The sequence below is a fragment of the Pseudozyma flocculosa genome (assembly GCF_000417875.1).
Source record: "Pseudozyma flocculosa PF-1 unplaced genomic scaffold scaffold00020, whole genome shotgun sequence".
NCBI classification, from domain to species: Eukaryota; Fungi; Basidiomycota; class Ustilaginomycetes; order Ustilaginales; family Ustilaginaceae; genus Pseudozyma; species Pseudozyma flocculosa.
This window is the reverse complement of record NW_006920888.1, coordinates 537,936-562,227: the sequence shown is the minus strand read 5'-3', so window position 1 is coordinate 562,227 and position 24,292 is coordinate 537,936. Positions and strand designations below refer to the sequence as shown.

At 66.2% G+C, this 24,292-nt stretch overlaps 7 protein-coding genes across 7 annotated transcripts in view; 4 read left to right on the top strand and 3 right to left on the bottom strand.

Annotated features, from left to right (window-relative positions):
- Nucleotides 1-3,987: 3,987 nt before the first annotated feature.
- On the bottom strand, nt 3,988-5,919 carry PFL1_05616 (uncharacterized protein; the record flags this gene model as incomplete). The annotated part of the gene is made up of 4 exons (XM_007883151.1): nt 3,988-4,294; nt 4,420-4,673; nt 4,769-5,226; nt 5,346-5,919. The coding sequence occupies 4 exons, from the start codon at nt 5,917-5,919 to the stop codon at nt 3,988-3,990; spliced, it is 1,593 nt and encodes a 530-aa protein (XP_007881342.1).
- Nucleotides 5,920-7,655: 1,736 nt separating this feature from the next.
- Nucleotides 7,656-8,666, top strand: PFL1_05615 (uncharacterized protein; the record flags this gene model as incomplete). The annotated part of the gene is made up of 1 exon (XM_007883150.1): nt 7,656-8,666. The coding sequence occupies one exon, from the start codon at nt 7,656-7,658 to the stop codon at nt 8,664-8,666; it is 1,011 nt and encodes a 336-aa protein (XP_007881341.1).
- A 1,085-nt stretch (nt 8,667-9,751) lies between these two features.
- PFL1_05614 (uncharacterized protein) lies at nt 9,752-10,264 on the bottom strand (the record flags this gene model as incomplete). The annotated part of the gene is made up of 1 exon (XM_007883149.1): nt 9,752-10,264. The coding sequence occupies one exon, from the start codon at nt 10,262-10,264 to the stop codon at nt 9,752-9,754; it is 513 nt and encodes a 170-aa protein (XP_007881340.1).
- Nucleotides 10,265-14,007: 3,743 nt separating this feature from the next.
- On the top strand, nt 14,008-16,835 carry PFL1_05613 (uncharacterized protein; the record flags this gene model as incomplete). The annotated part of the gene is made up of 6 exons (XM_007883148.1): nt 14,008-14,020; nt 14,279-14,357; nt 14,721-14,738; nt 15,100-15,249; nt 15,372-15,444; nt 15,585-16,835. 6 exons carry the CDS (start codon nt 14,008-14,010, stop codon nt 16,833-16,835), a joined length of 1,584 nt encoding a protein of 527 aa, XP_007881339.1.
- A 1,305-nt stretch (nt 16,836-18,140) lies between these two features.
- Nucleotides 18,141-19,579, top strand: PFL1_05612 (uncharacterized protein; the record flags this gene model as incomplete). The annotated part of the gene is made up of 4 exons (XM_007883147.1): nt 18,141-18,407; nt 18,540-18,988; nt 19,133-19,340; nt 19,469-19,579. The coding sequence occupies 4 exons, from the start codon at nt 18,141-18,143 to the stop codon at nt 19,577-19,579; spliced, it is 1,035 nt and encodes a 344-aa protein (XP_007881338.1).
- Nucleotides 19,580-19,780: 201 nt separating this feature from the next.
- PFL1_05611 (uncharacterized protein) lies at nt 19,781-22,816 on the bottom strand (the record flags this gene model as incomplete). Its single annotated transcript, XM_007883146.1, has 2 exons — nt 19,781-20,205; nt 20,353-22,816. 2 exons carry the CDS (start codon nt 22,814-22,816, stop codon nt 19,781-19,783), a joined length of 2,889 nt encoding a protein of 962 aa, XP_007881337.1.
- Nucleotides 22,817-23,462: 646 nt separating this feature from the next.
- Nucleotides 23,463-24,292, top strand: part of PFL1_05610 (uncharacterized protein) — a gene marked incomplete at both ends in the record, with an annotated part of 5,523 nt that continues 4,693 nt past the window's right edge. Inside the window, one exon of the mRNA XM_007883145.1 lies at nt 23,463-24,284. Within this exon, the coding sequence (XP_007881336.1) occupies nt 23,463-24,284 (822 nt within the window). The remainder of the gene's footprint in view (nt 24,285-24,292) is intronic.

Genomic DNA, 24,292 nt, shown 5'->3' with positions numbered 1-24,292 from the left:
CGGGTCGGGTGCGTGCGTGGACGTACGGTCGCGCGCGCGCGTCGCGACGCGCGCGACGCGGAGGCGGCGNGGNGGNGNGGGGGGGGGGGGGGCACCGACGACGAGGTGGACGGCGAGAGCAAGCTCTAAACCGCCCGGGCGAGGGGGAGGCTGCTTCCGTCGCGAGGTTACCGAAGCCAGCACAGCGTCTGGAATGCCGCGCCGGATTCGCCGCGTTCCAGTCCCGGCCTATTGTTGTGCGAGCAAAGGAGTGCTTCCGGGTGGTGACAAAAAGGCTCCCCGGCTGTAGGCAGTGCCGTCGATAGTCATATTGTGCGTCTCATGTCGACAGACCCATCGGAAGGTCTGCAGAGAGCCCTCGCCCGCGGCCGCGGCGACCAGCTTGAGCGAGGCAGGTCAACCCTTCGGGTGCCCCTCCATCACGTCTGCCTGGCACCGCTTGTCCTCCTCTTCCGTGCTTCTGCCTCATCGTCGTGAGGCGGTCGCAGATTTTCACCCGCTTCTCCCCGCGTCGCCATCGTACCGACAGCCAAGCTGACCCAGCCTGCAGTCAGCGTGCGTTGCGTGGCGTCGTGCGGAGCGTGGGGGACAGGCCAGCGACGAGGCAGGTCGCTCACACGCAAGCCTCTTTCGCCAATTCGGCTGTCGGAGCAGCGACGGAGAAGGGCGGAGGATTACTGTAGCTGCCCTTAAGGTCCGGTGCCTGTAGGCAAGAGACGTGGTCGATGAGGCGGGTGGATGGGAGGGATACGCTCGCCCGACGCGCTGCCAAGGTCGGAGAGAAATCGGGCAGGCAGGGGCCGGACTCCGTAAGCCAAGACGAGGGCTGCCCGACTGCATGTACACCCAGCCACGGAGCGAGAGGGCGAGGCGAGCTGAGGGAGCACAAAGTCGGCAGAAGCTGAGTGTGGTGTAGCGTGGTGAGATGTGGTGTGGTGGAGTGCGAGCGCTCCACCGGGTTGATGATGGTGGAGGCCGGAGGGGGCCAGATTGAAGGGGTCCACGCAGCGGAAGGCGGATGCGGGTGCGGGTGCGGGTGCCGGTGCGGTTGCGGTGCGGCGGCCAACCCCCGAACTCGCCGAGTTTGGCAGGCGGCTAGACGAACTCGAGCGGCTCGGCAAGCAAGGCCAGGGCCCGAACCTGGTTCCGGCGATTCCTTCGATGCCCTACAGTGGGCCTGCCAGTAGTCAGGCAGGCTACATAGGCCCTGCCTCGAAGCAGCCCAAGCAGCGTCATGGCTGGCTGTCTGGACCGGCCCGATCCTTGCCTCACCTCAGCGCAAGCGGGCGCTGACCTACCGTTTTCCACGCAAACGCCGTCGCTCTGCTTGCTTGTTCTTCGCATCAAGCCCAAATCGCTCCGCCCGTCGCATGGCCTGCCCTGGCGTGGTTGGCCGGCCTGCCCTCGCGTGCCGTCGCCCCCTTCGTCTTCCTGCAGTTGCGCGGAGCTCGAGATCCCGGTTGGCCCTTGCTTGGCGCTTGGCCCCCGCCTCGACGACCTCAAAATAGACCTCGCCTCTGTCGGCGACGACCGGCGTTTGCACGGCCAGGAGCAGCAGCCACGCCGACGCCATCGTGAGGCCCACTCTGACAAGCGGGAGAGCAAGGCTTGCTGGGTGGTGCTGGTACGGTAGCCAGGTCTGACTCTGCAGCGCCGCCTCGATGACGTTGAGCCGGAGCAAGACGCTTGCTTGCTCGGGCGAGTCCAGTGCCGGCTTCCGGTAGCGCGCTGGCTGGCTGACCTGCGTCTCGACCGGCTTCGGGAAGGACATGATGCGAGACCGATGCAGCGAGCTACGGTATGGTATGGTACCGTTAGCGTGCGTAGGTAGCGTAGGGGCAGCAAGTCGAGGTCGGCCGAGGGGTCCCTGTGAGACAAGCAAAGACTGGCAGGCGACACTTCTTTAGGTTGGTCTCAGATGGCAGCGTCGCGCGCGACCAGGTTCTCGAGCACCATCGGCCTGCGATGGATTGGATGCCTCCCTCATCGTCATCCGAGCGTCGCTCCGGCCAGGGAGCGACGAGTATGCCATGCCGGCCGAAGGGCCGAGCCTTGGCAAGGAGGGCAAGCAGGCGTCCGTCTGCGCGCAGACCCAAGGGCGCGAGACCGTCCCAGCTGGGAGGATGGCGTAGCCATTGGAATGGCCTGCTGGGCGTGGTCGAGTAGCCGTCGCGGGTTGGATCCGGCATCGCGCGCTTCCTATTGTCCGCAAAAAACCGACCGATCTCGGCCCTGGCCCGCAAGCATGGGCTCTCCGCTGTGCAACGATCTTTGTCGGTGCGATGCGTCCATACAATTCCCTCTGGCTTGGCGTGATGCCATGAAAGAAGAAGAAGAGGAAAAGACCGCGCGGTCGGTCCAACGGATGGAGCAGACCTCCGCCGCATGGATCAGATCGCCCTACGGATCTCCAGCGCGCAGGTAGGAGGCCGGCAGGAAAGGCGATACCAGCCCCGGGGGACCTACCATCGAGCAGAGAGCCTTCTTTGGAGAGAAGCCACGATGAAGCCGGATGTATCGGCACGACGAGATCGATGGTGGTGGTGCTTGCTTTGCCTTGGCCGCTCGCTCGCACGAAGACGGCGAAAAAAGTGACACCAGTCCGGGAATGTGGAGCGCAAGCCATTCGAGCGAGACCTGCGCGATCGGGTCGTCGTCGCACTGCCTCTTGCTTCTTTCTGCGCGCTGTCACGACCGCCGTCGCACCGTCCAGCACGACTGGCGCTCCATAGGGCAAGGATGGATGGGATCAGCTCGGATCGCACTGCACCGCCAGCCGCCGACCCAAACCGGAACTCGCCGTCGAGAGCGGCCGCCGCTGCTGCTGCTGCTCCTTCCGTTGACAATCAAGCCGGCAGCCGAGTCAAGACTCCTCTGTCGGCCTGGTTGGCTGGCGGTTAGGGTGTCCTGCCCTCCCCCGGGATGCCAGGCAGCTAAGGGCGCCCCAACATCCCGCTGCAGGGTGCGTCGAGATGGGAAGTCTTGTACATAAGCCGCCGGGCGGGCTTTGGATGGATGGAATGGCCGGTTGGACAGGCCAAATTGCTTCGTCCGCCATCGAGGCACGGTACGCTGGAAGATGGAAGGGAACTAGTGAGGGTCGAGCTAGGGAGAGATGGCTTCCCCCGGCTCGGTGGGGCGGCGATTCACCGCTCTCCATCGCCCTCTCCGCATATGACGTCGAGCAACCCCGTCGAAAGGCGATGCTGGAAAGCTCTAAATCGCAGGCGGCAGGAACGAAATTGGCGGCCGGATCTCGTCCGTCCCTTGCCCGCTTGCTTGCTTGCTTGCTTAGCTTGTCCCTCGACCCTGCATCGAAGCCTGCCGGCCTGCCCAGCCTAAACCCCCGAGATCGAACGCGGCGGCAGCAAGAGGAGGGACGCCCGGCCTTGCCCGCGCGCTTGGCGCTGCTTGGCCAGTCTTTGCTGCTCGGTTGGCAGGTCCCGAGCCAAGTCGCCGTTCGTGTGTGAGTGCACTAGTCTTGAGTGTGTATCAGAGCAAGCTTCTGGCAAGCGATGGAGGGTGCGACCAGTGGGAGGCCGGCCGAAGTCGGGCCGGAGGATCTTTGGCCTCCAGCCTGTGCTCGCCGCCCTACGGCACCTGGATCTGGTCGAGGCGAGACGGGCAGTTCTGTCACTGCCTCCGCCTCTGCCTCTGCATCTGCCGCCCACGTCTTGGGCATCTCTCACCTTTCATCGTCGGTGGCCCGCCGCCGCAACGGACCGTCGCTGAGCCTGGTGGCCCACGGTGTCAGATCCAAGTCGGACGGCGCCAGGGCGGGCGCGAATCGGACACAGCCGTCGAAGGAACACAGCAACGGTAGCCGCAATGGCCCTCGGATGACGGCAATGGTGGCAGCGGGGCGCCGGGTATGATGACTGTAAACGGCAGCGGGCCGTCTCGGATCGCAAGAAAGGTAGTGTCTATGAAGCAGGGGCGTGGTCTAGAGACGATCTTGAAGAGAGCATCGAGGCGCGTTGCCGGGGCTCATCGCGCTGCACCCGACGGCTTGAGCAGCACCGAGGCCGGCACGGGCGCCTGGACGAGCTTGTGGATGTTGGCCGAGAGCGCGACCACGAGGACGAAGCAGCCCCATGCGGCCAGCGTCTGGGCGCCCCTTCGCATCCGGCTGTTGGGCTCGTCGGCAAACAGCGACGAGTAGAGGATGCCGGGCAGGATGAAGCTGATGGTCGTCGAGCCCACCGAGCCGACAAAGCCGAGGATGATGGAGAGGTCGTCGACCAGCAGGCTGATGACAAACGTCGTGCTGAGGATGCCGGCCGTCATGGCGCACCTTTGGCAAGGAGGGGAAGCGGCGCAGCCGGTTCCGAAGTCGAGGCGGGCGAGCAAATGCGCATCGGTCAGCTGCTGGGTACGCTGGCCATCTCATCCTTCGGCATGGATCCGCTCCGCACTCACCACTTCCACAGCGGCGTCTCCTCCTCGTAGACCGACATCCTCGAGATGGCGGAAAAGTTGCGGTGGTTGGGGCCCACGGTATGCCGCGGCTGAAGCCTCGGGTTCGTTCCGGCCTCGTCGTCGACATCGTCGCGGTAGGGCTCGGCCGGCACCGACGGCTGGGCGAGCAGCGAGGCGCTGGCGGCGTCCGACAGGACCTGCCTGCGCGACGAGCGCGAGAGCACCTTGTCCAGCGACGCTCGGCAAGGATGGATCTGGTGTGCGCGTGAAGCGCGCAGACGAGGCGAGGACGGGCGTCAGCGGTCGAGATCGGATGCTGCCGGCACGGCACGACGGCCTCCGCGCTCACCTGCAGCGGGTAGCTGAAGACGGTCAGCACGACGATCGAGACGCGGCCAAAGCAGACAAAGAGGCTGGTGCTCGGGTACATGGTGATGATGTTGTCGCCGACGTTGGAGCCAAAGGCGAGGTACCCCAGCACGCCGACGATCTGGTAGACGAAGCCGCCGGTGCCAATCGAGGCGGCGATGGCGGTGTTGACGCGCGCCTCGCTGTTCTCAAACAGCTCGTTGTAGACCGAGAGCATGTTCTGGGCGCAGGTGAATGCAAAGACAAAGACGGGGAAGATGCTGATGGTGTGGTACGAGACGGTGATCAGGTGGACCTCGCCCGCAGGCGGCAGCGTGGCGCGGGCGTCGGACGAGAGGCTGTAGTGGATGACGATGATGACCAGGTAGAAGACGGCGAGCAGGCTGAGGTAGCTGGTGTGCCGGAGCGAGTCGAGGCGGCGCAGGAAGCACAGCGGGACTGCGGCGGGCGGGTTGGAGAAGGGAGACGGGACAGGACAAAGAGAAAGCGCGGGAACGAGTCGGCTGTCAGCGCACAGCGGCAGATGCAAGGAAAGGCAGACCAGGCCGCCCACTCACTGAGCATGACCATTAGCACAAAGATCCAAAAGGAGCGGTCGAGGAGGAGGGTGGGGATCTGGTGGACGTCGCGGTGGAACGCCTTGAAGAAGCTGATGATGATCTGGGGCATCAGCTGGCCGCAGATGATGAGGTAGGAGATCGAGACGCCGTAGCATTTGAGGGCGATGGCCAGGTCAAACCACCACGCGCCTCCGGGCAGCGTCTGGCTGGCGATGCTGAAGAAGCTGTTGCGACGGCCGCCCACCTTGGCGGCGCACCGCGTCAGGAGGTAGAGGCCGAATGCAGCGGTAAAGCCGCAAAAGCATATCAGCCCCATGCCGAGGAGGAGGCCGGTGTAGCGGAACGCCCCGGGCGTCGCCAGCATGCCGGTGCCGATGATGGTGTTGGTGAGGTTGCTGATGCAGGATACGAGGCTCGCCTTGCCCTGCTCCTGGGGCGGTCCCGGGTCCAGGGCGTCGTCGCCCTCGTCGCAGCCGCCGTCGCCCCCGCGGTAGCGCTCGGCTGCGGGCGAGCTGGGCATTCGACGGCCCGAAGAGAGGCCACCGTTGGTGGCATACGATGCCGCGACCATGCCAAGCCGAGGTCAAGGTGAGTGGCAGAGAGGGCGTAGCCTGCAGAGCGTCGGTCGCCAACGTCTGCGTCGTTCGATGCACGAGTGACCGTCGCGATCAGATGCGATGAAGATGAGGCGGGGTCGGCAGAGAGAACCAAGGCGCGGGTCAGAGAGAGATGCCAAGGATGGCTGCGGGTCAAGATGGGGATAGAATGAGCGACAGAGCGAGGCTGAACCGCGCTGCGATCGGAACCTGTCCGGGCGGTAGTTGCGAGGTCGGCGTAGCCAAGCGGGGATCGTGTGTGGACGGCACGGGCCGAGACAGGTGCGTGCGTGCGTGCGTGCGTGAGCGTGTCTGCTGGACCGGCAGGCGCAGAGATGGCGAGGCGGGCGGACGAAATGAGATGAGACTCGGCTGATGGCCCTCGAGATCACAAGCTGGGCATCAGAAGAGCGTGGACGGTGTATGCAGAGGAGCCAGCGGGGCGGCGGAGGGCGGTGTCGACGGACGGAAGCGATGGTGGTGGTGTTGGTGGTGGTGGTCGAGGGGTCGCCCGAGTGACAGCGAGCCCCGTGCCTGGGCCCCCTGCGGCCTGGCCTGCTGGCCCGCCCCGTTTTTGACGCCGAAATTCGGGCTGGATTTCGCCTGGCCCCGCCCCGCGCTGTCGGTACGTGCGCCGGCCGCTCTGTGGCCAGGCCAAGCCTGCCTGGCGGGCGAGCGAAGATGGCCGAGCGGCCGCCGGTCATGTCGGCTGGACCCTGATCAGCCGGTCCCTGCCTGCCTGTCTCTCTCACCTTCGCTTCGCACTGCTTCTCGTCGCCTGAGATGGAGCGCCGAGGGCTCCCCTACGATGTCGAGGTCGTGCCTTGCTTGTCTACAACGCCGCAAACAGCCAGCAGGCGGGACGATGGCAAGGCCGACGGCGGCGACGACCACAACGACAGATAGAGTGCGCGAAGCAGGCTGCGCCCCACGGTGCCGAACGGCGTGACCGCAGCACGCGATGACTGACGTCTGCATGGAGCAGGAGCCCATGCGGCGAGGCAGCGGGTCGGGGCGCAGCGCGGCCTCCCTCCTTCCTGGCCACCATCATCCACCTCGACAAAAGGCACCACCACCTACAGTACCTCTCATTGCATCCGCGATCCAGCCCCCTCGGCCTTCTTCCATATATACGCCCGTACGTCTGGGTTGCCGGCTACGCCTCGACAGCCCCGCTCTCGGCGCACCCAGCTGCGGCCGTCCCGACGTGGCCCTGGCGCCTACACGCCAAGCGACTCCCCGACCGTCGGAACCGTCGGCAGTGAGCCGAGCCGCCCTTCTAGCGACAAGCAAGCAGCCAAGACGAGACAGTGCAAGGCAAGGCAGAGCAAAGCAACCATCAGCACTGCATAGCCTGGAGCGACGCAGCCTATCTATTACTACGTACTCCAGCCGCCGCGGCCTGCCTGCAGATCCTCGACGATCGAGCGCTCATCCACCAGAAGACTAGGCTGTGCAGCCAGTCACGCCGGGTCCTCTGCAGCGCGTCCTCGCCGCCGTCCGTCGACAGGCAGCTCCATCCTACAGTATCTTCGGTCCAGGCCAAGACACGCCGAGTCCAGGCTCTGACCCGCACCAAGGCCACCTCCCGTTCCCAGGCATTGTCCGACCGACAGCTTGGGTCCGCTCTGGCCGACCGGCAGAGAAAGAGCGCCGCTAGCGCAACCTGCTTCCCGACGCTTCCGCTCCCGCTCCCAACAAGCCTGCAAGCATGTCGGCGGTCTTGGAAGCGCCATCGGCCCGTGGCGATGGCCCCTGCGTGGTGGCCGACGCTTCAGTGGTGCCCAGGGTGGGCGTAGGCGTCCTGGTGCTCAATGAGCGCGGCCGCATCCTGCTCGGCAAGAGGACCGGCAGCCACGGTGCCGGTACCTTGGCGCTTCCCGGCGGCCACCTCGAGCTGCACGAGTCGTTCGAAGATTGCGCCATCCGCGAGGTCCTCGAAGAGACCGGCATCCACCTCGAGACCGACGGCGACGGCAGCGAAGCGGACCACGGCCAGCGTTCCAGCGCCGACGAACACGAGCCGGCGGACCTGTGCGAGGCGCTCTCGATGCTGGCCACCGAGGCATCGGCCGCGGCGCTCGCTTCCTCCTCGGCGACAGGCCGCTCCACCAACAAGGCCAAGACTCGAGGCGTCCAGTTTGTCACGGCCGTCAACTCGGTGCGCATGAAGGACGCCGGCGAGGAGGCCCACGCTGGCCTCGGGCGGCACTACGTCACCATCTTCATGAAGGCAAAAGGCCGCGTCGAGCCCGGCCGCTCCCAGGTCGAGGCCACCGTCACCGAGCCCGAAAAGTGCCTCGGCTGGACCTGGGTGCCGTGGTCCTACCTCAAGAACGCCGCCGAGCAGCAGCACGCGATGCAGCAGCTCCACTCCCACGCCCTGCGCCAGGGGCAGCAGCTGCCCGTGTCGCTCGAGAAGCTGCTCGCCGCCGAGAGGCTGGCCCAGTCGATACGCAGCTCCGACGACGTCCACGACTACGCTGGCAGGTCGGCCGGGGACGCAGCAGAGGGTCGCGCACTGCGCCGGGACGGCACCCTGGCCGGCGTCGGCGCTGCCACCGCCGCGTCGTCGTCCTCGTTTGGCCCCAGCCACGGGCCCCTCGACGCTCACGAAGCCGTCGAATGGGCCGAGGCAGACGACTTTGCCCAGGGCGCGCCGCTCTTTGCGCCGCTGGTCAACTTCATCCTCGCCAACCCGTCGATGGGATCCCAGCTCTGAGGGCGCAACATGGATACGCACGCGCGACGACCGCGCGGCTGGAAGGGTGCCCGATCGGTCGTGGGCGACGGGACCCAGCCCGGTGGATCCCCGCACGGCCGACAAACATTCTTGGATAGCACCACGCAGGCATATAGACGCAGAGCCAATCAGAAGGTCACTTATCCGTCCGACTCCTCGCCGCGCTGGACCGGCTGCAGGCCTCGGAGCCGTCTCCGCGACCGGGAGGCCGAGTACAGAAGCGCCGGGGGGCGGTGGCTGCCGTGGCTACGGTACGAGGGACCACGGCTGCGCGACTGCTCGAGCCTGACCGAAGCGCTCGGCACGACCCAGCGGTAAAGAGTACGGGCCAGAGTCGCTCGAGCAGCTTCAAGGGCTACGCGAAGCCAGAGCCGGTCTAGCGAAAAGAGCCGGGGCGTGTCTGCACGACCGGCGACAGAGCGCGTGCCGACCGGTGTGCGAGGCCAGTGGCGAGGACGGGTGGGCAGCACTACTAGCCTCGGTGCGGCTCTCAAATCGTCATCGTCATCGTCATCGTCATCGTCATCGTCATCCCGACTCAGCTCGACTCGGGCCGTCGGCAGGTGGGTGGTCTTGCACCGCGATGATCACGGCACCACACGCAGTGCTGGGGACCGGAGCCGCGATGAACGGCAAAGTGCACCTCGATAGAGGCGTAACTGGAGCCGTGACGACCTCGCGGGCTTCCATAAGGGGACGACGGAGGCTCACGTCTCAGGCGAGCGACGGTGACAACATCGTCGCTGCCACGTGAACCTCGCCCGCGACTTCTCCCGAGCTGAACTCGCATCCTGAGGGTGCGGGCAACGTTTTGGCCAAGCGATGGTGAAGCGGGTGACACCGAGGCAGGTCGGTTGCTCGTCCAGTCGGCAGCGACGATCAATGAGGCGAGTGTCTAGGCATGCCCTAGCGCTCGACAAGTGATGAGCGGAGCCGGCTATCGCATTCGCGGTGTTCGAAACGCTTCTCTATTGACGACGACAGACCAAGGTGGGCTGATGACGCCCAAAATCGTCGTTGCCCGGTCCCCCTCCGCCTCGTTTCGCAAACCGAGCTAGCTGCCTCTAGTTCCACGCCCTCGGCCTCGGGTGAGGATGGGATCCTCGACCTACGACGCTCAGAGCGCCCTCTGCACCATCGACAAGCGGCAGGATCACGGCGTCATGGCCAGACGACGTCCTGTCCACTGCACCGAAGCCAGGCGGAAAGTGCAAGCGACTGCGGATGGAATGATCGGGGCGCAGAGTGGATGGATCGGTCGGGGGCGACTGACCTTTCAGCGCGGCTTCCGACAGGCGTGGCCCATCAACGGCGCCTTCCATCCGCCCGTACCGCCCCGGTGCACGGACGGAGGGGTACACGGTACATAGCCGGCCGTCGGTCCTTCGGTCCCGTGCGTCATGTCTCTCAAGCAGTTTGCACGGACGGTTTGCTCCGGCCGAGGGCTCTTTCAGGTCAGTTGGAAAGCGCAACGGACGGGTACGGCCGAAGCAACGACGGCGGCGTCGGCTGCTGCTGCTGCTGCTGCTGCTGCTGCACACGGCCGATGCCCTGCCGGTCTCGCAGGGAGTGAACATGGTCGTCGGTTGGTGACGAATTCGCCTGCAGCGCTGCGCGGATCCATGGTCAGCGCTTCATTTGCATCACCACGGTGACGGGATATCACCGGATGGGCAGAGCCGCGGGCGGTAGTGCAGACCCACTGCTGCTGCTCGTCCCTTGGAAGAACGTGTCCTGCGATGCGAGCGCTCCAAGCCAGCCTACCTCTACCCTGCTGGTATGGATGCACGGCCTCGGCTCGTCCCGTCGGCGCCACTTCGCCCAGCTCGTCGCTGGAAGAACATACACAACAATTGAACGAGTGACCTGCCGGGTGATCTCCTGCTGAGGCGCCAGACTGCATCCTCGAGCGGTCCAAGGGAGTTCGACGAGTGCCTCGAGCTCGGACAAGGCCATTGGCGGGAAAGAGCTGAAGAGAGAGCGACTGACGAGGTCACTGATCGATTCTCGGCCATCCGTTTTTATTTTCTGTCTAACTCGCTGGCTGGCGTCGTGTGGCGATTCAGCACCCTGCCTCGCGTTGAGGGCTGCACCCTAGCCTGCACCCCACGCCCAGCCCGAAAACCGGCCCGACCGTACCCAGGTTCGCAGCGCTGCGGGCGGGGGGGGACCGAGCGCGAGCCGCTCGATATGTACATACACATGCTGCCGCCACAATAATGAGGGTCGATGCAATGGCATGCTGCGATCGAGCGTTGATGCTGCCAGCCCAGCATCGCGGGCAGGCAGGTAGGCGAGCATGTACACACAACAGAGCAGCAGTAGTGCGCGTGCGCCCGCGTAGCCTGTCCGTCGGTCGCCTGGTGGCCGCCTGCCTGCTTGCCTGCCTGCCTGCCTGCCTGGCCGGCGCTTTGCATGCGCTGCCGACGACAAAATTTTATTCCTGGCCGGCTGCGCGACACCCATGTGTCAGGAACCTCGTCAATCTCGACAGGTCCGATTGCACTCCCGCCGCCAAGCTGCTTTCCCGCCCCCCACCTTGGGTGACCCCCCTAGCTTGCTCTTTGCCCGCCACTGCCACAGCAGCAGCGCCTCTGCGGAGTCGGTCATCGAACGGTATGATGCGGGGATGGCCGTGTTGCCGTGTCTTGGTCGTCGCTTACGCCGCTGGACGGTCAGACGGGTGGCGACGACGACGACGACGGCGACGGCGATGCCGATCCGGCCGGGCGCGTGGGAAGGGCCGGCTCGACGGCGGATTGATCAGATCGGTGACAGGTGGACCGGGGCGGGTAGCAAGTCCCGACGAAGCGAGAACGGCCATCGAGCCCGCATCGCAGCGCAGGACATCGGCGCACCGCACCGCACCGCACCGCACCGCATCGCACCGCAAACTCGTTGGCGCCACTCGCACCGCACACCGCAACGGACTCAACAAGCAAGCAAGGCCGCCGAGCCGCACAGCACGGCAGCTTGGCGAAACCAGGGCAGAGGCACGCAGACAGCTTCTGGCAGGGAAGCGCGCACGCCATCGTCAAGGTTGGCAGGGTGCACACCTCCGTCCTCCGCTACCCGTTCGCAGCTTGGCGGATGGCACGTCTGCTCTTGAGCCGCAACAATACGACAAGTTAAGATGAGCCAACGCGCGGAGACGGCCGCGTACATGCCGTAAGTGCTCGATCTAGTCGGTGGCGGGCAGACGCATACGCGCATATCTGCCGCCGCTGCTCCGCTCTACCCTACGGAGAGAGGCTAGCCTCGGGACACCACTGCAAGTAACAAGAAGGCCGGCAAGCAAGCAGGCCCGCCGCTGGCCCGCCTGTTCGCTGGACGGACGCACGCTCCGCGGCCCTCTTGCCGTCTCATCGCTTCGGGATGGCGCGCTCGCGAGGCTCGTCCCAGCCGTTCTGCCACGTACTGTCCCAGGCAGGGCAGCTCGCCGCTGTCTCTGCAGCGGAAAGGATCGGGAGCATACATTCTTGCCAGGTCGGAGAGGGGGCCCGTCGTACCGCCTTCGGCACCGGCTCGGCCTCTCGTTGGCGATGCCAATACCCAGGTGACTAACGAAGGGGGAGCAGCCGGGATGGCTTCCAGCATGGGTGCCAGTCGGGTCATGCCTCGTCGAGCTCGAGTCTGCCAGCGCGAGTAGATGCACACGCACGCACGCACGCACGCACATGCGCGTCCATACCGCAGCCTCGGCCCAGACAATCAATAAGAGCCCCGCCGTCCTCGGTCATGGCTCCATCTCGCCGTCACCTTTATCCCTCGTTGGACATTGTCGAAGGCATCAGACAAGAGGCCAGCTAGGCTGTCGGAGAGGACGACAATGGTACGTAGCTCCGACTGGATCACGACCGATACAGAGTGGCGCGCCAAGCTAAGGGGCAAGGGCGGCTTCCCGGGGACGCGGTGTCGCCCTGACTTGCGCTAGTCGCCGCACTGCCAGCATACAGGTGGCGAGCCGGGGATGGGCGGGGAGCGGCTGCCGCTCGAGCCACGCCGAAAGCGCCCTGGTGCTCGTGGGCCCCGTCGAAGGGGCCAGGCAGGCGAGGGCGCTGGTTGCGCTGTATGCCGCTGCGCTGACCCGTGGCTTTGGGTTGCAGTGCAAACGTGAGCGAGCGAGCGGGTGATGATGATGATGATGATGAGGGCCGGTTGGGTAGGTTCGGGGTCGAGGTGCAGCCTGGGCGGTGGGCGAGCAGACAGATAGGGACCAGGGGGAGGAGGAGGAGAAGGGGGGAACCAGGTGGTGGCTGGCGCTGGCGGCGGCTGTGTCGCAAGCAACGGGGCAGCCCAGCAGGCTGACGCTCTGGCAGCAGCAGCGCGTAGGGGTGACGTTGGCTTGCCCTTTGTCCCCCTCTCCGGACACTACTCTGGCTGCCCATCTGGCTCTCTCTCTCTCTCTCTTGCCTCTCCCTGACCCGCTCCCTCGCCCCCACGCTGCCCTTTCTCCAAGCACCGACCGCCTGTGGCCCTGGCCCATTGCTTCTGGGACCATCTCCTGGTCGGTCGGTCCCACACCTACATAAGGGGTCACACCGTAGCTCAGGAGGCCAGAGTCAGGGACCCACCATCCTCAACCACATCCCATCCCCATCCCCATCCCCATCCGACCGAGCCAACCTTCTTCGACCTCGCCTTTGTCGGGCCATCAGGTTGTTGCTTCTGCCAAGCCGTCCCTCTTGCCCCTGCGCATCCCTTTACGCCCCGCCCGACCGCCCGCCCGTCCGGCCGACCGAGCGACCCGCCGCCTTGGCCACCGCGCACCCTTCATCAACCTCGTCCTGCCTTGCTGGCCATCGCGCGAGCCTAGCCTCTTGCCTGCCGCCCCACCCACCCACTCACGCCGGCGCCCCCAGGTCGTCGTCCTGACCCAGACCCAGGCCCAACCGACTTGACTAGCTACGTGACAGCCGCGCTCGACTGCCTCGCCGCGCCGCGCCTCGCCCCGGCCCGTCTGCCTTGACTACTCACGCCTTCATCTCCTTCCAGCACTTGGAAGCCAGGCTAGGCCAGGCCCCACTGCCCTAGCTCGCCCATCACCGACTACGGCCCGCTCATCCCTGCACCGCTCCAGAGTGGCCCACCCCACCGCCTCATCACCCCCTATCGAAAGCAAGCAGGGCTGCCACCCACGCCCCGAGCCAGCTGCCGCCACCATCACCTTGCTTGCACCCACCGCGACCACCTTGGCGGCCACGATCAGCACTTCTATCACCACCAACACCACCATCACCACCACCACCACCGTCGCCTCCTTCTCCTCCCTTCACCGTCTCCTCTTCATCCTCCTCGTCCCACCCGACACGCCGAGACAATGGACATCCTCGGTGAGTGCGCACGACCCCACCGCATCCCTCGCTCCGCCCTCAGCCGTCAGCCTCCCTCGCTACGGGGGCCCGATGCAGTGGAACGCTCGCCCCCCCTCATCATCCCCTCATCGTCCCTCGGACGGGTCCTCGGACTGACGCACGCCGACCTGTCCGCCTCTGCTCCCTGCCCCGCCCCTCTGCGTTCGGACCCACCCTCTCCTGCACCTCTTCTCGCGACACCACCCTCCATACTGCCGCCCCTTTGACTCGATGCAGAGCTGGTGCACGACGACCACCGCTCCGAGAGCCGCCCCTTTGTGTGCGACTACCACGGCTGCTCCAAGGCCTTCAGCAGGTGAGCCTTGTTTCTCGTTTGCGCATCATTTATGCCGAGTCGCCCGTGCGGCCTGCCGCCTGCCGCCTGCCGCCTGCCGCCTGCCGCCTGCCGCCTGCCGTGCTGCAGCGGGTCACACGCGCAACGAGAACAACAAACAGATCAGCAGCTCGTGCAGCCGTCACAAAGGGCCGCTTCGACCTAGTCGAGCTGCACCATGTCGCAAAACCCGGCGGGCTGGCATCGCAGATCTGCGAGCTGGCCGCCCCCTCGTGGGACAAGGGTCGAGTCGAACCGTGAAAGCATGTGGCTGACGACGACCTCCTACCATCCCCCACCGCCGCTTGGCCCTGCCGCCATCTCTTGACCTCCGCGCGTGCACAGGCGATCGGACCTGGCGAGGTGAGTTGATCGCGGCGATCCGTGATTCCGCAGCGGTCGAGGCGCAAAGCAAGACCATGGCCGTGGTCGTGGGCCGGACCGAGGGAGATGGCAGTGCCGACAGAGCTCGAAGACGTCCAGGCCGGCCTGGAAGATGGCAACTGCATTGGATTCGATTGGCTCCGGGCAGCAGGCCCATTGTTCCCCCTTGGGCCTCCGTTGCGGTCCAAAGGCAGCGGCCACGTTTCGGTTTAGGATCAGCGATTGGCGACGAAAGACTGACCACCGTCCCTCCGACCTTTGCTGCCACGACGCCTTCATGTCTTGTTCCGTGCGCTGCTCCTGATGCTGCTGGCGATTACACCACCACCACCACCACCAGACACGCTCGCATCCACAGCCAGGAGCGGCCGTTCGCGTGCCGGTTCGAGGGATGCTACAAGACCTTTATCCAGCGCTCTGCGCTCACGGTCCACACCCGGATCCACACGGGCGAGAGGCCGCACGTCTGCGACACGTGTAGCAAGACCTTGTGAGTCGGCGGTGCCGCCTCTGCATCTGCCCGCCGTTGCGTATGGACGACACGCTGACCTGACTAGACCGCCTTTCCCTCGACCTCCCCTTGTTGAACGTCCCGCTCGCACCGATGTCCAGCTCCGACTCGAGCTCCCTCGCGCGCCACCGCCGCATCCACAGCGGGAGGAGGCCATACAAGTGCCCCGTCGAGGTGAGCATCGACGGCCGCGACCATCTTCTCCTGCCCATGTCGCCGTGGATCGCACGTCTTGCAACCCCGTATCCTGACCCGGCCTGTCCCCCCGCGCCCGCTTCTTGATCCTTGCCGTCTTCGACGCGGCCCGTTGACAGGACTGCGGCAAATCCTTTTGCCGCAAGACGACCCTCACCAAGCACACCCGGCGCATCCACGGCTCGACGATTGGCAACATCTTCAACGGCAACGTGGGCTTCGTGTCCCTGAGCGGGGCCAGCGGTGGCGGACATGCCGTCGACCAACCCCAGAACCACTTTGGCCACTTTCCTCACCACCACCCGCAGCTACAACACCAGCAACAGCACCAGCACCAGCACGCGCACCAGCACCAGCACCAGCACGCGCACCTCGTCCAGCAGCAGCAGCAGCAGCAGCAGCAGCACCACCACCACCACCACTTCGCCCCGCTCCACGTGGCGGACATGTCTCAGTTCCGTCGGGCGTCATACCCGAGCGAGAACCACCTGCTTCCCGCAGGCTACCTCAAGCAAGAGCCGCCCTCGCCGTCCGACGGTGCGTTCGATGGCATCTCGCACGACGCGCACCTGCTGAGGGCCTCGATGGCTCTGCGCGGCTCCCACCTCGCCTCGTCCAATGCCCCGCTCCTCGGAGGCGCGTCGGGCTCGACCTCCTCGGCCTCTTCCTCGTCCTCGTCGGTCGCGGCGTCGTTGGACGGCGCGCCGTTGGTGCAGCACTCGGCGTTCGGGCTGGCCGCTGCCGATGGCAGCACGAGCAGCCTGAAGCTCGACGGTTCGGCCGAATACCACTACAGCCAGCAGCACCAGCAGCAGCACCAGCAACACCACCAGCCCTCGCAGCTCCACCAGCGACTGCCCTCGGGCTTCGGCCACTCGTCGGTGGCCATGTCCTACAGCCTCACCGACAGCCGGCTGCCCCACGAGGCGCCGTGGGACCACAGGGTTGCGGCGTCGCAGCCGGCGTCGTCGGCGCACACGCCGCTCTCGATGGGCCCGGCCTTCGACTCGAGCAGCTTCGAGGGCATCCATCCTCAGCTGATGCAGGATCCCATGCTGGCCGGCCAGGCGAACGGCCTCGATTCGGCGGTACCGCGCATGGCCGGCGCGCCGGGCTGCGAAGATGCCAGCGGTCTGCCGACGCCGCCCTCGACGAGTGGCGGCGGCGACGGCGCCAGCAGCGGCTTCGGCATGGCGCAGGAGATGCTGCCCTACGTCCACCACCGCGACGCGGTCGATCCGGACCAGCCCTTCCGGACCAGCTTTGGCGGCCACGGACTAGTCAGCAATGGCTCATGGGGCGGCCACAGCCCCATCCCCGGTGCCATGTCGCTCAACGGCTCGCTCCGCTGCGTGCCCGCCGAGCGTTAGCCGCTCTTGATCGCCTTGGCGCCACCGTCCACCGGCTGCCGTCGAGCGGACCTCTCGTTGGCCAAGCCACCCCAAAAGCATCGCCCTCTACCGGCTTCTGCTCGTCGTCTTATGGAACAGCCTCCCGCCACTCGTCCGCTACCTTCGCTACCCCACAAACCCGTCACCATCAATTCCGGAAACCCCACCTCGTCTCGCCTGGCCTTGTCTCGTCCCAGCAAGCCTCGTTCAGCTCCGCTCCGCCTCATTCCATTCCATTCCATCCCGTTCCGTCCCGTCCCGTACCATTCCATCAACGTTCCCGTCAACTTCAGTCTCGATCCGCTTCTCGCACATACTCGGCATACTCATCGGCTTTAGCTAATCGACATACCACCACCATCGATCCCCACCCCCGCACCTTGGCTACTTTCTCGGTCTCAGCAACACTCCATCGACAAGGCACAGGCACATACATACACGATTGTAGGCCCCCACGCTTCCCGAGCGACCCTTGCCTATAAGCATTGTGCGTCGTCCCGGGACGACGCCGTCGCATGCCTACCCATTCCTCGCTACAATAGACGCTTCCCGCCTCCTTTCATCCCTCACCTCGCCCTTGCTCTCGTCCTTTTGGCTCTGCATTGCGGCTCGCATCGTCGGCCGGCTTAGCCGTGTATCTCTCTCTCTCTCTCTCTCTTCAAAAGCGCGGGCGCTGCCTGTACCTCGGCTTCACCGCATGGCGTCTCGTCAGCTCGTTAGGAACTGGAGAAACTCTGAGGAGCGCAGAATGGACGTCGAGGCTGTGTGAAGGCTGTCGGGTCGATTGCTTGGTGCATGTTGGCCTGACCGAGTGTGTGCCACGGACGGAAGCTCGCTGGGTGGCGGCTGTCGAGGAGGCTGGCCACGGGGGGAAAGCCTCGGGAGTCGGGGCTGCGGCTTGCCTGGCTACGGAAAAGCGCGGGCAGCGGCTGCCCTGCCTGCTGGCAGCCTGCCTTAGCTTGCTCCTTGACAGCTGCCCCTTTTGCCTCTCCCCTCTCTCCTCTCAACCGCCCTCCTCCTCCTCCTCGTCCCTCTCCTTCTCACATCTCACTCTCTTTCTCCACGCCTCGTCGCTCTGCCGGTCTGTCCGACGGATCGATTACGGGTCCCGCCAACATGCTGGCATCAACGCCGTCCGCTTCTGCTTCGCAGCCCCGGCCTTCCTTGCTCTCCGGGATCTCTTCGTCCTCGTCTTCTTCCTCTGCCACCTCGTCTGCAGCAGCAGCAGGCGCAGCAGGCGCACCACCAGCAGCAGGCGCAGCGGCGACAGGCGGCAGATCCAACATGACGGGCGGCGGTGAGGCGTTCAACATCGTCGAGAGCTACCACCGCTTCCTCGCCAACGACCCGGACCTCCCCTTCCCCATCGCCGCCATCTTTGCCCTCTCGGAGCTCGTCAGCCGCTCCCGCGCCGCCACCACCTCGGAGCTCATCGAGACCATCAAGTCGGCCAGCCAGCGCCTCAAGGCCAGCCTCGCCAACCCCGTCCCTGCCACCGCCGGCCTCGACCTCTTCACCCGCTTCGTCGTCACAAAGAGCTGGGATGGCGATGTGAGTGGGGGGCCCGCTCTCGCTGTGTCCGGCGCTGGGGCGTTCCCGATGCCAAACGACGGACTCATGTCGCTGACACTTCCCCTTTGCCCCGTCGATCACCGTCTGGCGCGACCCCCCGTGCGCACACAGGACTTTGAGGCGCACAAGCAGTCGCTCTCTTCGCTGGCGCGCGAGTTTGCCACGCACACGGTGCCGTCGTGCCGCGAAAAGATCTGCGACCTTGTGCTGCCGTTTATCCGCGACGACGCCGTCATCCTGACGCACAGCTACTCGCGCGTCGTGATGCAGGTGCTGCGCAAGGCGGCGCGGGTGCAGCGCAAGCGCATCAGCGTCTACGTGACCGAGTCGCGGCCCAACGGCCTCGGGCTGCGCACCCACGAGCAGCTCACCGCCGCCGGCGTGCCGTGCACCGTCATCCTCGACTCGGCCGTGGCCTACGTCATGGACAAGGTCGACCTCTGCCTCACGGGCGCAGAGGGCGTCGTCGAGAGCGGCGGCTTCCTCAACGCCATCGGCACCTACGGCATGGCCATGATCGCAAAGAGCCACAACAAGCCCTTTTTCGCGCTGGCAGAGAGGTGAGCAGGTTCGAGTCAGGCTGCCAGTGCGAGGGCGAGGGGCGCACGCCGCCACGGGCTCGAGCGAGCGGCGATGTCTGACCCAGCCTCGCGTCTTACTCCTTACTCCCACCGTCCGCCCGCCCCCGCCCCGCCGCTGGACAGCTTCAAGTTCTTGCGCCTCTTTCCGCTGTCGCAGTATGACCTGCCGGCGTCGGGCAACATCCTCGCGTTCCCCGAGCTCAGCGACGACCAGCAGGCCAAGGCGGCCGAGCGGTGCCTGCCCGTGCGCGCGACCAAGGAGGACGACGACGACGAGACGGCGCAACGGTCCAAGCTGATGAGCAAGGAAATGGTCCAGCTCAACCCCGCCGTGAGTGTCTCGCACGCCTGCGCCGTCCGTCGCAGCAGGGACGCACGAGGACGACAGTCGCTCACCTCTCGGTCGTCGGATCGGTGCCCGCCCGGTCTGCCCTTCTCTCCCCCCGTCTCTGCACGCAGATCGACTACACGTTACCGGATCTCGTCACGTTCCTCTTTAGCGACGTCGGCGTCCTCACCCCGAGCGGCGTCGGCGATGCCCTGCTGGCCGTCTACGGCGGTGCCGACTAGCGTGCGTTGCGCACACACGCCACACGGACACACGGCGGCGCTGGGCCCGTCTGGGCCGGCCGGCCGATGCGGAAGCGAAAGAACAGTGATGATATCTTGCCTTCTGCCGAGCTGGGCCATGATGGATGGCTACGATGATGTGACGACGACAGAACGGGCCGGACAGCGTGGCGCCGAAAGCGGGGCTGGGCGACGGTTTCATCACCGCCTCTTCCTCTCGCCCAGATCCCTCGCGAAGCTGCTCTTGCCCTTCCTACCTTTAGCCGCCGCACCTCCTCCTCCCGCGGACGCCGCGACCTTCTTCTGCGTTGAGCTCTTTGCCTTTCCACCACCGCCGCCACCGCCGCCGCCCTTTTTGGACCTGGCCGCCTTGTTGGCCGCATGGATACCGGGCTCGGCCACGCCGAGCGCCTTGGGTCGGTTGGCCTTTTTGGCGGCGCGGATCGACGCGTCGATGCCGCCCAGGTTGACGGCCGAGGGGCGGTTGCCCGCCGCCTTTTCCTCCTTGGCCTCGCGCTCGAGCTCGTCGCGCATCATGCGCGATCGCTTGCGCTTGCGCGACAGGCCGGCGTACTTGTCCCGCCCTTTTGCGCTCGACTTGGACTCGTACTCGGCCTTGGACACGTCTGCGATCGCGGGGCGGGGCGGGGCGGAGTAGACGAGAGCGGGCAGAGCGGCAAACAGGGAGAGAGGGTGAGTCGAGGGTGCTCGAGAGGAGGGGCGGCGAGGTGCAGGGTGTGGGCCCTCTGCGCGCGCCTGCGTGGCCAACTCACCTTTGGCGGCCTCCTTTTCCGTTTCGGTCTGGAACCAGGTGCGCTTGGGCCTGCTCATGATCTCGTCGCGGTGCTTGACAATGTTTTCGCCCTTCTTGATCTCCATCTCGGCCTGGCGCATGGCCTTTTCCTCGACCTCTTCGCGCATCACCTCGTCGACCTCGGGCTTGAGCTTGTCGAGCGTCTCGACCATGGCCTGCACCACCTCGGCCGGGATGAGGCGGTGCTTGACCTGGTCCTCGGGCGACTTTTTGAGCGCCAGCTTGAGCATCTTGCGGTCCGCCTCGCCGACGAGCGTCACGGCGCGGCCGTTGCGCCCGGCGCGCGCCGTCCGCCCGACGCGGTGCAGGTACTGCTCAAACTGGCCGGGCATGTCGTAGTTGATGACGGTCTGGACGCCGCGGATGTCGAGGCCGCGCGACGCCAGGTCGGTGGCGATCAGAAAGTCGGCCCGCCCATCCTTGAACGACTCGAGCGCAGACAGCCGCTGCTCCTGCGACAGGTCGCCGTGCAGCTCGGCCGCCGCCAGCCCGACCAGGCCAAAGACAATCTTGAGCTGGTGCGCCAGCTTCTTGGAGCGCACAAAGATGATGACCTGCGAGGTGAAGGTGCGCGTGCACAGCGCCAGCAGCAGCGCGGGCCGATGCGCCTCCTCGCTCCGCTGCTGGCTGACCCGCCCTCCGGATCCGGTGGACGACGACGCCGCCGCCTTGCTCGCTCCGCCTCCGGCCCCGGCTCCAGCCCCGGCTCCAGCTCCATCGCCATCGCCGTCGCCGCTGGCGGCCGTCAGACCCTGGCTGCCCGCCACGGCGCCGCCGGCAGCAGCGCCTCGGACGCGGACAAACTCCTGGATGAGCTTCTTGGCCGTGGTGCGCTTGGGGTCGACAAAGAGGCGGACGGGCTTGCGCAGGCTGAGGCGGACCAGCTGCTCGACGTCGTCGGTCATGGTGGCCGAGAAGAGCATCGTCTGGCGGCCCTTTGGACACTCCTTGACGATCTCGTTGAGCTCGTCGGCGAAGCCGTCCTCGAGCATACGGTCGGCCTCGTCCATGACGAGGATCTCGATGTCCTCGAGCGAAAACGAGGCCGAGTTGCGCGTGTGGTCAATCAGGCGGCCGGGCGTGGCGATGATGACCTCGGGGCGCAGCTTGAGCTCGGCCTCCTGCGACTTGAGCGACAGGCCGCCGACGCAGAGGCAGAAGCGGACGTCCATAAACTTGGCCAGCTCCTTGCCCACGCTGTAGCACTGGATCGCCAGCTCGCGCGTCGGCGCCAGCACCAGGACGCGGCTCTTGGCCTCGTCGGCGCCCTTGGCGCGGTAGCTGAGCCGCTCGAGGATGGGGATCATGAAGGCCGCCGTCTTGCCGCTTCCCGTCACGGCGCCGGCGACGAGGTCCTTGCCCGCCAGCGCCAGCGGGATGGTGCGCGCCTGGATCGGCGTGGGCTGGTGGAACGAGAGCGTCGACAGCGCGCGCAGCAGCGGCCGCGAGAGCGACAGCGAGGCAAACGTCACGTCCTCTGCCGGGCCTGCGGCGCCGTTCTTGGCCGAGGCGGCGCCCTTCTTGCCGCTGCCCCCCGCCGCCGCCTTGACCGAGTCCTCGGTGGCAAAGTAGGCCGCCTTCTTGGCCTTTTGCACCTCGGTCTCCTTTTCGTCGTCGTCGTCGTCCTCTTCTTCGTCGGAAGAGGCCGACTCGTCGTCGTCATCGTCGTCATCGTCGGCCTCGTCCTGGTCGTCGTCGTCGTCGTCGTCGTCGTCCTCCTCATCTTCCGACGCCTGCTCTGCGGCCGAGGCGCGCTGCTTTGCCCTCGCGCCTGCGCCAAAGGCGTCTTGGTCGGCGTCGCTGTCGTCTTCCTCGTCGTCGATCTGGGCAAAGTCGACGTCGTCCTCGCTGCCATCGCCCTGGTCCTCCTCCTCCTCCTCCTCCTCCACACCCTGCTCTTCCTCGACGGCGATCTCTGGCAGCTTGATCTCTGGCCGCGTCTTTCTCCGCTTCTCGATGATGTCGTCGACGCTGAGGCGGTTGCCCGCCTTTACGCCGCTGACGGACATGTCCCAGTCCTGGCCCTGCGCATAGGCGGCCTTGTCCCCGTACACGTCAAACTCAAAGTTGGCGTCGAGGTCGAGGCCGTCCTCTTTGGCGTTGGACGCCCTGCTGTTGGACTTTGACCGCTTTGCGGCGTTGGGGGCGGGCCTGACGTCTTCGCGGATCTTTTCGCGGCCCTTTAGCTGGGCCTTGTGCTTTTTGGCCTGCTGCGGTCGTGCCTCGTTGCCGTCGTGGTCGTCGCCGCCGCCGTTGTCGCTGTCATCGCCCGGAGTGCCGTCGCCGCCGAGGGCCGGTGGCTTGTCGGCCTCGAGGTCGGATACCTCGTCGTCGGTGTCGAGGGTCATGACAAAGTCATCGTTGGCGGGGACGGCCCTGGCGGTGCCCGAGCCGGCCTTGCGCTTTTGCGTTGCCGGCGGCATCGTGGGAAGGGGAGGGGAGTTGGAGGGGTGGCAGGTGGTGGCGAGGGTGGGGAGGGGGATGGTGAGCGAAGGAGAGGGTGATGGAGCCAGGATGGACGTTGGCTTTGTTGAGAAAGAGAGGCAGGCAGGCAGGCTACTGTAGGGCCTCTGCAAGAATTTCTCGCTCGAGGCGCGCTGCTGCCCGGCCTGGCCGTCCTCCCCCCAGCAAGAAAAAACTCGAAGCGGCCCTGCCTCTATCCGTTGTCCAAAGTGGGCGCCCGACTTCCGAGGAAGGATCAGCCTGCCCAGCTTGGCCTGGAAGCCTCCACCTGGCCCTGGCGCTGGACCTGGCGGTGGCCCTGGCCCTGGACCTGGACAGCTGCTGAGCGCCAAGCTTAAGCCTGCACGCCCTGCCGAGTCCAACAGGCGGGCACCGCACCGCACCGCACCGCTTCGGCCCGCCCTCTGGCCCTTTGCAAGCTGGCTAGCTACGCTCGGCTTCTATCCGTACGTGGCCATCTTCCTCCTCCTCCTCCTCCTCCTCCTCCTCCTCCTCCTCCTTCTTCCCTCTCGTCCTTCATCTTGTCCGCAAACGACGCTCGCCGCCGCTGCCGCCGCCGCTGCAACCCCCCCGGTGCTCCGCCCAACGACAGGCTTGCGCGCCGCCATGCCGCCGTCATGGATGCGATCCCTCCGCGACCACGTCCCCCAGGCGGCAGCCGCCATGGCCGCCTCGAGGATCCCCGACGTCCTCCAGCACGCAGACTGGTCTGGTAGCCTCACAAACACCCATCACAGCCCGACCGGAAACTTCAACGAGGGCATCCTCGCCGCCCTCGCCCTGCCGGGAGAGGTCAGCGCCATCGCATTCGAACCCGTCGCCGGCTACCTCGCCGTCGGCACCTCGCAGGGCACCGTCCACATCTTTGGCTCCGCACCCGTGCAGATCGCCCTCACCCTCCGCCCCGCCGTCAAGGTCAGGCACCTCGCCTTCAGGTCCGGCACCGGCCTCCTCGTCTGCATTGACGAAAAAGACAACATGAGCATCTACGACCTCGAGCGGCCCGACCCGCAGATCCGCGCATCCAACGCCTCGTCGTCCAACCACTACCGCGCCTCGTCGGCCTCCACGGGCAACAGCCTCACCGGCTCGCCCCACCCGGACACGCCCCAGCGCGTCGGCATCCACACCGTCCGCAACAAGGTCATGGCCATCGAGCTCTCCCCCGCCCACTCGCACCTCTTCCTCGGCCTCCGCGACGGCACCGTCGACGCCTACGACCTCGACCGGCTCTGCCCCTCGCCCTACCGCGTACCCAACCTCTGGTGGGAGGAGGAGGAGATCCTCCGCAAGTCGGGCGTCCCCGACGCGCCCAACCGCAGGCACGTGCCCCTCATCATCGACATCAAGTCCCACCCAAAGGACCTTAACCAGCTCCTCCTCGCCTACGAAGGCGGCGCCATCCTCCTCGACATCAAGGAGCGCGCCGTCCTAAA